This window comes from Dipodomys spectabilis, unplaced genomic scaffold (genome assembly GCF_019054845.1).
Source record: "Dipodomys spectabilis isolate Male_0828 unplaced genomic scaffold, ASM1905484v1 ptg000032l, whole genome shotgun sequence".
In the NCBI taxonomy this organism is placed as follows: domain Eukaryota; kingdom Metazoa; phylum Chordata; class Mammalia; order Rodentia; family Heteromyidae; genus Dipodomys; species Dipodomys spectabilis.
In genome coordinates this window covers 7688716-7702926 of record NW_024870709.1, presented here as the reverse complement: position 1 = coordinate 7702926, position 14211 = coordinate 7688716, and the positions used below count along the sequence as shown (strand labels likewise).

General features: G+C 35.6%; 1 protein-coding gene across 2 annotated transcripts in view; it reads right to left on the bottom strand.

Moving 5' to 3' along the window:
- Positions 1-3309: 3309 nt before the first annotated feature.
- Positions 3310-14211, bottom strand: part of Tmprss15 (transmembrane serine protease 15) — a 102205-nt gene continuing 91303 nt past the window's right edge. For both annotated transcript variants that reach the window (XM_042676982.1, XM_042676983.1), the window contains 3 exons: positions 13411-13506; positions 8441-8580; positions 3310-3465 (listed from right to left, as the gene is read on the bottom strand). In XM_042676982.1, the coding sequence (XP_042532916.1) occupies positions 3310-3465; positions 8441-8580; positions 13411-13506 (392 nt within the window). The remainder of the gene's footprint in view (positions 3466-8440; positions 8581-13410; positions 13507-14211) is intronic.

The window sequence follows — 14211 nt, the reverse complement described above, 5'->3', positions numbered from 1 at the left end:
TGTTTATTATTTCATTTACAAACTATGCTGTGCTATTAATGGAGTGAGACATGCTTATTTTGCTAGAGGTTGCACCCAAACATCAAGTAAATGGAATGGACCATGCAGACAAAACTGCTGTCAACACATCAGAAGTATGTGTGTTAGAAGCAGTTGTTTTAATTGCTTTCACCTTTCATAATTTATGTCTTTAATGTAATGTAAATTGTATTGATATCTACAGTGTGCAGAAGTATTTTACCTTTGCATAAGTGTTTGATAAAAATGGACTCTTCTAATATTTATTTTTATGGCATTTCATTTTTCAATACATCTGTTTTGATTAAAGAAATACAATCACTATTGTCAACTAAATTCACACACACAGATATATTACCATAGGAAACATTTTTTTTCTTTTCTATAATGGTTCAACTTCCCTCACTTTTTCTGCTTTTGGTAGGATAATGTTTAGGAACTTTCTTCAGAAATAAGAAGCTATTTCATTAACTGTGGTATAAATCTCCTGAAACATTTTACTTAGAGGCAAGAACTGTCTAATTTCAATTGTGCAAGACATGTGCCTTACTATGATTTTTAGTTTAAAAACCAAACTGATTTTGTAATAAAAGAACTTTACTAGTAGCTGTAATAGTTATTCAATCAATCTTGAACAAAATGTGGTATACACAGCATAAATTGTTATGTCTTCACATGTGGCCTATATAACTAACTACAAGTCGCTCTTGGAGGGTTGTAGACTCATTGTGGTCCCTCCCTTTCCAACCAAACAATGGGATTGTCAATGGATATAGATACTTGGAATTTTTCTCAGATTTCCCTACCTGACTTTAGCCAAGTTCTTACAGGAGGGACAGGGTGAATGGTTCCATCAGCATGGATCTAAACACAGCACAATGCCATTTTAGGATGAGAAAAGAACTATGAATGACATGAATTGATATGACATGGGCCTGGAGGTCATCGATTATGGAATATCCATCGATGAGGGTTTGTTTGTGGCAGCAAACATGGCTCCTTTCTGCCTAGATTCTTGAAGCTTTGGACTTGCTCTTCGCAAGTCATCAAATGTCCCTATGTTCCTTGTAACCAAATAAAGAGTTCTTGTTTCTGAAGAATGGTTCCTGGTGTTGTCTAAGTCTCTTATGTAAACACCATATAGATAAGTGCATGATGACATGGCGATGAAAATATCACTATTTAAGTATGGTGAGCATTGACATTATTGAGTGAACAGAGCAATTTAACCTGTCAATCCTCAGTGGTACAATGAAGTGCTTTCATTAAGGCAATTAACTAAAATTGGTTGTCAAAGCTAAGAGGCAAAAGAGACATTAGTGGGCCTTAGAGCTAAAGATTTGGAAACAAGGGAAGCAATATAACTAGTATTTGCAATAATCTTAACTTTGTCTGTAAAGCACACCTCCTACTTTGCTGCTCATCTTTCTGGGTTGAAGAGACCAGCTGCTGGGGATCTCCTCTGCCCTACCAGCTCCCACCATGCACAGCTTCTGCCATGCATTTCTTCTTTTAGTCAGGTTGGAGTGGAAGGAAGATTAAGTTGTTTGTTTGGTCTGTGCCACCCAGGACTATGACAGCTGCAAGACAGAAGCAGCCAAGGGATGGTGGGAGGCCTTTCATTTATTTATTATTATTACACAGGTCCGAATAGATTTTCTGGTACTAATGACAAACCCCTAAGTAACAAATGATGGAAAATCAAATAATTGTTCTTCTATTAGAGGATGGTTAGGATGCTGCTCCAGAGGTTTCTTCAAATTTCAGCAGATCTTTGGTAAATAAACTTCTGTATAGGGTCCATCTGTTGTGTTTTATTCTCAGGACAAAGTTTTAATCTGCAATGAAGATGAGATGTGGATCAGTGTACTAATATTAAACACACACACACACACACACACACACACACACACACCACCTGGTGTGTTATCCTCTTGTTGGGATGAGGTGATTAGAAAAGGATCTCCCATGTTTGTCTCAAGAGTACATTCCCCATTTTTAGTCTTCCATCATCTAGATGTACCTTCTTTACCTGAGGTTTCACTTTCTCTGTTTCCATCGGGAATCTTTTCATACCATAACACAGGATTCTAAATCAACTCTTGCCCCTGAACTTTCAGAATACCTGCCACGTGTGTGGTTGTCCTCAATGCCCCACTTCCAGGCACAAACAGTCATCAGTACTTTCAGGATGAGCTCAGGCCTCCTTTCTTCCATAGGCAAATTTGTACTGATTGTCCATTCTTTCAATTCCACTAAACCTCACTCTTCTGCCATATTAGCTCCTGCAAGTGTGTGTGTGTGTGTGTGTGCGTGCGTGCGTGTGTCTATGCCTTATATTTAGTATAAATGAGGTTTTGTTTCCCCAAGCAAATCAACAGATACTGTATTACAATCAGAATTGAAGCTGGCAATTTCTCTGGAAATAATCCAAGAGATTAAAGGAGTGAAGCAAATTCATTTATTACACATTTTTGGGCTCTAGTGGATAATCCAACTATACCCACATAAGTATTTCACATTTTAGAAATACCCAGTATAACATATAAGAGAGCCAATAAAAACATGCTCAATGATTGAACTGTTTTTTTAATATGTGGGTGTTTCATTATGAGACTAAAAAATACTAGCTTGGAATAAGTGGGAAATGTGAATAGTGGAAGTAAACAGGATCTTTACAGAAAGACCATATCTTTAGGTGAAATACACACCTGTGTGTGTTTGTTGTTTAGCTTTATTAAAGGGGAACAGAAAAACCAATCTGTTTACAAAAGTTGGAAATAAAAGCTTATAATATGTTTATGAGTCATGAAAATGTTAAGTTTTCGTATACATTGAAATAGCAATGCATTTTGATACAAAGTAAGAAACAATTGAGCTTTATAAAATCGAAAGCTAAACTAAATCCACACAATTAATAGCACTTTATTTCAAACAATTTCACATTTTTTCCTACTTTGATTCTATATTTCTTAACTATATGGTGTATGTCTTAAAGCAATATCTCTTTAAGTAACAGAAAATGTTAAAAAAGGAAACGTTTTTCAACAAAGGAAAAATAATACCTGTGAAAGACAGTGGAGAAGGAAATAAAAATATAAAGTTATTTGAATTACAAAAATTAATTTTATTCGTTTTATCTCTCTACAACACTCCATTTCAGCATTTCAGTGACTTAGGCAAGAATAAAGATTTTTAGTACTTTATGTCTCAGAAATCTGTTTCCATGATCCTGAGAGGGAAATAGGGAAATATGACCAACCTTCACATTACATTTGATTTAGGACGTGCTTAGTGTAGGAAACTCTGTATCCATTCGGTGAAGCCTGGGACCCGGGTGTAGACCCCTGGGCGATGAGGCCTGGCACACTGGTACCCAAATGAGGTCACACCAGCAAGCACCCAGCTGTTGTCATCTTGGCACATTAAAGGTCCTCCCGAATCTCCCTAAGAGTTAATAAAAAAGAAAGCCGTGGGTAGCTGGTCAGCTATATAAATATGTAGAATGGTTATGAGTTAACTGATCAAAGTTTAAAATACAGATATGCACATCATTATATATAAACATATTTATTAGCCTTCTATATATATACATATATACTTATGTGTATGTATATTCTCTTACCATTACTCTATACCATGACTGGCCGCTCATAAGTAGGACATGGGGCAAACCAATGACAGATTAAACACAATTTGTAATTTTTCTAGCACTTTTTAGCCATTGTTTCTTCACTTTTATGGGTAGGAAGAAGTTCTCTGAAGCATACAATGCAACATATCATAACTAAAATAAGATAATCATTCTGTTAAAGAAGATATGCTGGAGGTACTATGAAGGACCTCACAGAAAAGGCAAAATTATCTGCATGATGGCTTTACAACAAGTGAAGAACTGATGGATGAGGTTGATTTTAGTCCTCGTGGGTAGCACTGAATGTTTGGCAACCTTAACATTTCAGTGGAAGTAAGCAAATCTTTGGCATATTTTCTAATGATGAGTATGTGTTCAAAGATTTCATCTGGTTAGTTTGCACAAATATTAGTTATAGCTTATCATAGTAGATGGATTGTATTTGTGCATAGTGATAATGCAAATAAGGTCATGTAAATAGTGTCACTATTTACTAATGTAAAGTTGGCAAATATTTCTTCATATTAATCGTGCAAATACTTTTTACACTTACTTGTGTTATTGAAATTTGACCTTGTATGACTTTGCGTTTGCTAAGCAGGCACTGGACCACTTGAGCCATATGTTGCCGAACTTTTAGCTGTTTTTCAGTAGACTCTCATAGTTTTGTCCAGAGTTAATCTTAGACCACTATTCTCCTATGTGTATCTCCTTAGTAGCTGGGTTTATAATTGCAGATCACTATACCCAACTTATTTGTTGTGTTGGGATCTCTAATATTTTTTCTCTGCTAACCTTGAATGATGATCATCTACACCCATTCTCTGTCTCCTGAGTAGACAATATATATTTTTCATACATTATGAAATAATATATACTGCGTTTGCAATCACTGGTGTAAGGGAATATTTCACCCTCAGCTTAATGCTAGGAAATATCCTGAGAGACATTTTGTCTGATTCTTTATCATCTTTCAGTCATATTTTTAAAGGAAAAAATGTGGCCTATCAAAGCACATTTTTTTTCTTTTGAGTGGAGAGGAACATAAATTGCATTGGCAACTACAGCCTACCTTTATTCTAGCAAAAAATGTGCTCAAGCTGTTCAAAGGTAGGGATTGTGATTTGTATTTTTGTAGCCTAAGTCCCTAATAGTCTTCACACAAGTGTTTATGTTTATGGAACTGAATATATATATATATATATATATATAATATACATATATATGTCTCCAAATACATTAGGTATGATTTAGAAATTATTAAAAGTAAACTTTAACAGCTCTGGTAATTTTAAAAGATTCACTGGGCTCTTGCTCTCAAAGCTAATTTACTTTTAAATAATAGATAAGACGTTGATTATATTGATCCAGACATTTTTATTGTATGTACAAGGATTTTAATTTACTCACTCAACGACCCTGAGCAAAGCTTATTGCTTCTCTGCTGAGAGACCTAACTCTGTTTCTTCCACATCAGTTCTTTACATCTTGCCACAAGACTCCACTTTAATTAAGTAATCACCTTGATTTACTTTCTAGTTTGTTCAATAAAAATATTCCTTCTACTATTTCAGAGATGAGTATATACTTAAAAATATGAATGAATGGCCCATACCTAAAAGATCAACTAAAGTATATGGTTCACTTGGATCATATATTGATAAAGAAACCTTTGTCTCCTTAGAGTAAAAAAGTAAAGGCTGGCGACCATTGTCCTCTCTGTGTATCACAATCTCCGGAATAGCAAAAGAAAGCACACATCACTAGGCTCCAACTTCACATCTGAGATGTGTATTTCCAACCAGTTCTCAAGTGGTGCTAATCCGTCTGCTAGACTGGAGGCCATGCTTTGAAAGTCACTGGTAAAGAACCAATTTTGACTCATTAGAAGAATATCCATCCCTCAGTCTTATAAAGAGAAAATGTTTGCACAACAGGCTCAATACTGTGAGCCTATGGTAGGGCACCAGAATTTAATTATTTAATTATGAAGACCCAGAAGGGCAAATGTTGTCATTGAGGTTGACCATGTGCAAAAAAGAAATGTACTCATAATCTGAATTAGGAAATTATAACCACTCTGTAAAACTCCTTAATAATAATAATAATAATAATAAAGCTTTTAAAACAGCTTCACTGGGCACTGGTGGATTGCACCTGTAATCTTAGCGACTCAGAAGACTGAGATTTGGTCATCATGGTTCAAAGCCAGCCCAGGCAGGAATGTCTGTGAGACTTTTATCTCCAATTAACTGCAAATGGAAATGGAGCTGTGGTTCCAAGTGGTACAGTGTTAGTCTTAAATAAAAAAGTTGAGGGACAGCACCCTGATAAAAATAAAAATAAAATAATAGTAATAATGATTCTAAGAAGAATAATATAATGCCTCTAAGAACGCATTCAAGAAGTGCATCAGTAAAACAGCTTCATTATTGGTACTATTTCTTGATCCAAGAAATCATGTGACAATATAGAGAACTGATTTCTCAATTATAATATATTCTATTACACAACATATTTTGTTGTATGAGACATTTTTACTAGTGAATAACCTATTTGGGTTCTATAGAAAGCAGAGCCAACTGAGATTTTAGAGGTGTGGAATGAGTTATTGGCTGAATGTAACACTAAAATAAATGATATTAGCCATCATATTTTGTGCTTAGTGTGTGAGTATCTGCCACACAATCCCCATTAGCTATAATTGAAGTTGTACAGCTGATTTCCTTCTTGTGCAATAATCCTATAAATCTCCAGAAATGGCAGTATATCTACCTTTACCACACTTTTAGTTTTAAAAGAGAGTACAAAAATCTGGAGGTAAATTCTAAGCAAGTAGAAAGTTATTTGATTTGTCTTGAATTTGCCAGTTTTCATTAAAGCAGAAAAAGAATAATCTGAAAGTTGAACAAAACTGAAGATATTGAGTTAACTAAAAATTCATACACATATTTATTTGCAGAAGTATTTGCTATTAATTTTCAAATATATATGTATCTATTTCAATATATATTTCTCTATACATTTAAATATATGTATATATGAAACAAGTTGTTATTCTTAAACCATTTTCTCAAGATATAACTTTGTATTCCCATTCATAAATTTTTCATTTGATTTTTAATGCTAATAAGTTTAATTTAATGCAGGAGATGATGATGAATTAATATTTTATTAATTTTCATACACAGAAGTATATTTACGAAGTCTCATGATACAAATTAATATTGGAGGGGCTGGGAAAGTGGCTCAGTGGTAGAGTGCTTGCCTTGCATGCCAGATACCCTGGGTTCAATTCCTCAGCATCACATAAGCACAAAGAAAAAAGTCGGAAGTGGTGCTGTGGCTCAAGTGGTAGAGCGCTAGCCTTGAGCTGAAGAGCTGAGGGACAGCGCCCAGGCCCAGAGTTCAGGCCCCACGACCGGACCACCCAAAAAAATTAATATTGGAGAATATTTACTTGTTGCCTTACATGTATTTTCTCATATATGCCTCTCCACAAATCCCGTTAGTTGTCCAAACTCAGTTATTCCCACCAAGACTTATTCTTATCAGGAAGACCATGAAACTGGCTCTTCAGGAATATAAATTATCAGAATATTAAAACCACTCATGACTACAACAAGACTTAATATATGAAATCAGTCAGGGTAACCATTAATGAATGGACAATGTAAGAAAAAGAGTAAATCATTCACGAACCACAGACAGATCTAGAGTGCCACTGTGTTAAGCAAAATAAGCCAGACTGAGAAAAACCAATATCGCATGTTCTCTTTCACATGTGGAATTTAGTCCTTAAAACGTGCAAAAAAAGTATCAACATGGAATCCAGACTCTTAATGACTACTCCACGAGTAATTATGATTCAAAAATTAGAGAAGTTCTATATGTTGAGTAAATGTGTCTTTCATGGAGCTCACAGTTGGCTCCATTATTTCTAGAAGGTAAGATGCTGTTTTGGAAGGATAGTACACAGATAAGATTTCATTCAGGCCAAATATTATTGACACTTCAAATGTGGTGCAGTGTTGGCATTCCTATAGTAATGAGCCCATCTCATTGCATCTCTAAAATAACATTTAAAAATTAATAAAAAATTTTCAGTATAGAAAATTTATAGTTCTCAGAGTTATGCTAGGCTACACTCCCTTGATCACTAAGAAAAACTGGCACTATTAAGCTATTCAGAGTTTTTAATCTAGAGATTGTTTCAAGTCATTTGACATGGGGACATACTTTAAGTTCAGGATTGACAATTTTGGGGGTCTACAGATCAAATTAGCCCTCAGGCTTGTTTGATTTGTTTTCCATTGATAGAGAGTCTAAAAGTAATTAGAACATTGGCAACAAGGAAAAGGCAGTGTGGCTCAAAGTGGTAGAGCACTAGCCTTGAGCACAAAAGCTCAGGGACAGTTCCCAGGATCTGAGTTCAAGCCCCAGTTCCAGTACAAAAACAACAACAATAATAACTAAAGAAAAAGAAAAAAATTGAAATCAAATCTCTCAGCTGAGTTGCATATTCAGGCTCAAACCAAATCCATCACTCTTCTCTTCATTTTACCTTACCACCTCACACACTCTTGTATCATACCAACTCTTAAAACACATTTCTGCTTCTTTGTCATAAAACTTAATTTTGTCCATTTAGGAGTACTACGAAAATAGGTAAATAAAATTATTTTATACAAAAAGAGCTGAACTTCAAGGTTGATTTCTTTATTCAAGTGAAATAATTAAATTGCAACGCTCCCTGAAAATGCAAGGTAACCATATTTACATATTCACCTGACAAGAATCAATTCCTCCTTCCTCATAGCCTGCGCATATCATATTTTCCGTAATGTTATATTCCGGCATCTGTTGCTGGCATTTCTCATTTGATAGAAGAGGAACATTAGCTTCTTGCAATATGTTTGCAGTTGGACCTGTTCAAAATGGATGAAGCAGACAGCCAGTGAGAAGTGATCAGTGCTCTCTTGAATGAAGCACCATCAGTCTTATTTATTCCAACATTTTCCTCTCATGATTGAGCACTGTGAGGATAGAAAAATGGAACTAACTACTAACCTTGCACTCTTAAGCACATAATAAATAAAACCCATCTGTGGATTTCAGAACACACAGAGCAGTGATGCACTTATTTCTTTCCCAAGGGATAGTCAGAATGGTCCATTGGACTAGAGTAGTCTTCAGGTATTTTCAATAATTTTAAACAGTTACATTATTTCTTATGGAAATAAAGCCCACCTACACAAAGAGTTTCATTCATGGAAATTAGCCCTGACTCAGAAATCCAGAAATGCTTTCATTTGGCACCTGAGGAGCCCCTCCCACGTCCCTCCCTCTTTCCTTCCCTCCCTTTCTCCCTCTAGTGTAAAGTTGTTCAGCTTCTCTGTGGTACTATGTGAGTGAGCAGGTGCACACTACAAGCTCCCATAACTGTGCTTTGGTCCAGGGGCAATCAGTGTGCCATTCACATGTAGGTAAAGAGAAAAGAAGCATTTATTATCACAGTGTATTTACATTTTCCTTTTCAAGTGACTCATCTCCTGAAGTATGAATCTGTTTACTAAACTATGAATCCCAAGAGGGCTATGAAACAAACAGGTGCCAGGAACTCAGGATAGGTAAAGCATAAGCACTTTCTAATCATCAGCCTAGTTGACTTGCTTCCTTAAGAGAAGAAGAAAGTTAAAGAGAATTTCATGCCTTTGTCATCCAGTGCCACAGAAATGTACAAGATCATGTTTTTGATCTATGTTTCATAGATATACTAAAAATAATTAAGAAGAGAAATGTGCATATACAGAGAGAGAGAGTGATTTAGGTGGAATGAATACAGCATATCTATGACTCAGTGGTGTGTTGATAAATGTGTAGCAACTGGTTCTCATACATAAATAAAAGCCCAAAGCCTATTCTTTGCCTGTTGTAAACGGACTATCACAGCCGATTTAAAGGTAGTATCTCAAGAATGCGGTTAGTATTGGGAAGAGCACCTCCTGTGAATTGAGTAGTAAACTACCTACAATATTCAAGTGTGATAACAGACAATAAGAAAGTGAGCTGGGCAGATTGAAATGGAAGAGAAAACTTCAAACCTCACTGTCATCCATTCTATGATGACAGGTTGGTGGACATGTTTTACAGTAAAAAGCAAAGCAATTTGTTTCCTTGTCAATGAGTATGAAACTGTCTTGCTGTAGGAAAATATAAGCAACATACTTAGTTTTAATATTTATTTGCTAAGATGAGTTGCCTTTAGGATAACCCAGAAAACTCCACACAACAGATTTACCTATCTTAGAGACATATATAAAAATTTCAGGAAGTTATCTAGTATGTACGTATAGGCTTAATTTAAACAAAAAATATCACATCATGTCTTTGTAATGAAATAGAATATTCCTGGATTTCTTAGCTAAAAATGGTCAGGACAATATTCTCACAGAATGGAAAATTCAGATTCTATGAAATTAGGCATGTAGAAATTATAAGACAAAGTTCATAAAGTTACAATTAAAATTACAATTATCCAAGAAGCATAATATGGTCATGTATTTCTAAATCAATTTGATCTCAAATATAACTTTTGTTTCTGGCTCCATTCTTCTATTGGAAACTTTCTTAAGTCAATTAAACATGTTTCTGACTAACAATAAGTGAATGTGTGCTAAATTTCCACAGCTCAATTTTCCCCCCTATGGAATAGAGTCTCAAATTTCATTAGTGCATAATTTGTTTTTGAAGAGTCTGCACTGTGCCTGAAAATGTCTTTTAGATTGAAGCTTGAAAGAAAATATATCTACTTAGAAGTCATTTTTACTCTTTATATTTCCAATTTAATAAATCATGACATGTTTCAAATGGAGAAATATAAGAATATACAGTATTTGACCTTAATATATTTTAGGGAGAACTGACATGAAAGTATTTTGAGCAATATAATGTAATTTCTGAGCAGAATCTTTGTTGGGATCATCAGGCAAACATCTGACTCAGACCTTCCTGCTTTCTCTTATGAAATTAGGGTATTTTTCACTAGTTCTTTTATTCACAGACACCCCCTCCCCCAAATCTCAGACTCTTAAGCATCATGGACATCATTTATTTGTGGGAAAGAGGTAGGGGAAAGAGGTAGGTACAATACTTAGGTAGGTTTCCTCTCTGCTTGGCATGCTTCTTGGTCAGAGGCCTCCTGTTAGGAATTCTGTTAGGATGCTTGTTGTTAGCCAATGAGCATCGAGATTTTTATTGAAGGCCTTCAAAGTACGAGAATACATTAAAACTTCATTAAATGAAACCATATGTATATACCTTTGGGAAACTATGTCACCATGTCATCTTTTGGTGCACTGTGTAATGTTAATTGAGTTTAAGCAAATCATACCTTATGGTAAAAGAAAATAATTTCATATAGCTTTTTAAAACATAATGCACAGAAAACCATCATTGCACCTAGGTACCCTACTGAGCACTAATGCACAACCAGAGCATTTTGTTTTGTTGGAATGGTAGCTTAGAACCAATGGATGGAGCTTCCCACATTTGATACTCTCCCTTGCCTGTATTAATCACCCCCTTTTCTCAGTCTTTAGTAGTTCAGCTTCTCCAGAGTCCACATGTAAGTGGGATTGTGTTTTCCTGTGCCTGATATGTTATCCTTAAGAAGGAGATAATCATGTTATCTCAAAAGACAAAATGACAGTGTGTTCTCAGCTGCAGAGTGATTCATTGTGAAACATATATCACATTTTTCTTATCTATTAATCACTGATTGATACTCAGCTTTGTTTCCATTTCCTGACTCTTGTGACTAGTACTACAATGAACTTAAGAACAAGATGCCTCTTGGACATACTGATTCCATTTCCTGTAGGTTTAGAACTTGTAGTGAGGTTGCTAAATTGTATGGTAGTTCTATTTGTAATTTATTTGGGGCTACCTTCTATGGTGAACCTTACAATGGTTGTATTAATTTACATTCCAACAAAAAATATGAAGTGTTTTCTTTCCTCCTCATCTTTACCAGAACTTTTTTTGTTTGTTTGGATTAGGCTACATTTTTTTTATTGTGAAAATATCGTACAGAGAGGTTACAATTACATGGGCAAGGTAATGAGTACATTTCTTACAAAGCATTGTTGCCTCCTCCTTTGTTTCCCCTTCCCATCCCTTCCCATCCTCAGCCGCTCTCCCACCCACTGCCAAAGTTGTAAAGTATGTTTTCTTTTTTCTTTTATTGTGAGAATACTGTACAGAGGAGTTACAATTACATGGGCAAGATAATGAGTACATTTCTTATCAAGCATTGTTGCCTCCTCTTTGTTTCCCCTTCCCATCCCTTCCCATATCCCCCTCACACCTGCTCCTTCCCCACCCCCCACCAAAGTTGTAAAGTTTGTTTTTTGACATAATAACTTGTACATCTCATTGTTGCAATGGGTCCACCTGTATCCCTATTTAAACGATTTGTTTTTCCCCTTCCCTTCCACAAATTATACCAACATCAAATACAGGAAATCAAAACAGAACTTAGAAAATGGAAAAACCTCCCATGCTCCTGGATTGGAAGGATCAACATCGTGAAAATGACAATACTTCCCAAGGTTATCTACAAATTCAATGTGATACCTATCAATATTCCAAGCTCATTCTTCAAGGAAATAGAAGAGGCAATCCAAAATTTCATATGGAACAATAAAAGACCCCGAATAGCAAAAATGATCCTTAACAGAAAGAACAGTGCTGGAGGAATATCAATACCAAATTTCAAACTCTACTATAAAGCCACAGTAATCAAAACAGCTTGGTACTGGCACAAGAACAGACCTCAGGACCAATGGAATAGAATTGAAAACCCAGAAATGAACCTACAGACCTATAGCCATCTAATCTTCGATAAGGGAGCTGAAAAAAATAGAATGGAAGAAAGATAGCCTCTTCAGTAAATGGTGCTGGCAAAATTGGTTAATCACTTGTAGAAAACTAAAGCTAGATCCTTATATATCACCCTGCACCAGAATCAACTCCAAATGGATCAAAGACCTTGGAGTCAAAACAGACACTGAAAATATTACAGGATGGAATAGGAGAAACCCTAGATTCACCAGAACTTTTTTTTTGACGGGGGAGGGGTCCAGTCGTGAGGCCTGAACTCTGTGCCTGGGCGTTGTCCCTCAGCTCTTCAGCTCAAGGCTAGCGCTCTACCACTTGAGTCACAGCGCCACTTCCGGCTTTTTTCTTTTTGCTTATGTGGTGCTGAGGAATCGAACCCAGGGCGTCAGGCATGCAAGGCAAGCGCTCTACCACGGAGCCACCTTCCCTGCCCTCACCAGAACTCTTTATTTGTTGTTTTTTGGGACCATTCATTCCTACTGCAGTGAAGCAAACTCGACTTTTGATAAGACTTAACCCATGTATTTTGTAAAATTACTTTTGGTAACTTTGAGTTAGAATCATTTCAACAGATACATTTTTTCTATTTCTCAGAATGCTTATATGTACTTACAATTTAACATTAAATTTGGGGGATACTTGAGTTCTTCTCAATGATTATACTTCTATAATATTTTCTATGTAATCTAGAAATGCTTATAAAATAAAATATTAATCTAAGCCTGGCAAAGGTTTTGGGAGGTGTGGCAAAATTGTTAGAGCATAAGTTGCCAAAATGTTAAAAATATTCCCAGGATTTCCAACATCATGTGTCCCAACAGCATGCATTTTCCCTTCTTTCAAATCCAATCATTTACCTTGATGTACAACTGTTCCCCAGCCAGCAATAGAACAATTCCTTCCTGGAAGAAAAACTTGATTTTCTTCTGGTAAACAAATAGGTTGTATATAATCTGGAAAAAAGCAAGATGAATTAACAGAAACAATTACATACACATACGCATTTTAACCCATTTTAAAAGTCAATCACTTCAAAATTTACTCTATAAAGCTTGTACTTTTATATTTCATCTTAATGCAAACACCTTTTAGATACCAAGAAACAAAGGTATTTTAGAGCAACCCTTCTTTGACCATTTTTTGGATGCCACTGATGTCCTTTATTAATACTATACATTGTGTCCTCTGCCTTTTGTGATGTGGAGTTTCTTGGGTCAGGAGTTATTCACTTATATTAGACTTTTAAATCATGATAATCATAAGTAGAGTCAATACTGTGAACTCTTGGTTAGGTTTTTTTAAGTATTAAAATACATTCAGACATTCTTAACATTTGTCTCCAATTACCTCCACATTAAAAAAAGTCATCTTACAGGTCTTGTATAGTGGCATTGACATTGCCCACTGCCTTTAAAGGCCCTGTGTATCAATTTATAAGTGGCTTGGAGTTCAGTAAGCCCCCACTACCATAAAAACATAGAGAAGACAGAAACATTAGGATACCGTGCTAATCCTCAAAGTCTGGGCTATACTAGTTAACAAAGCAATAGTCTATTTTGATAAGTTCTGTAATCCATGTACAAAGTAACTTCAGGCAAACAAAGATGGCAGCACTCTCTTCGAACTGGGCATTGGAAAACATTTCAAAGTAAAACCTA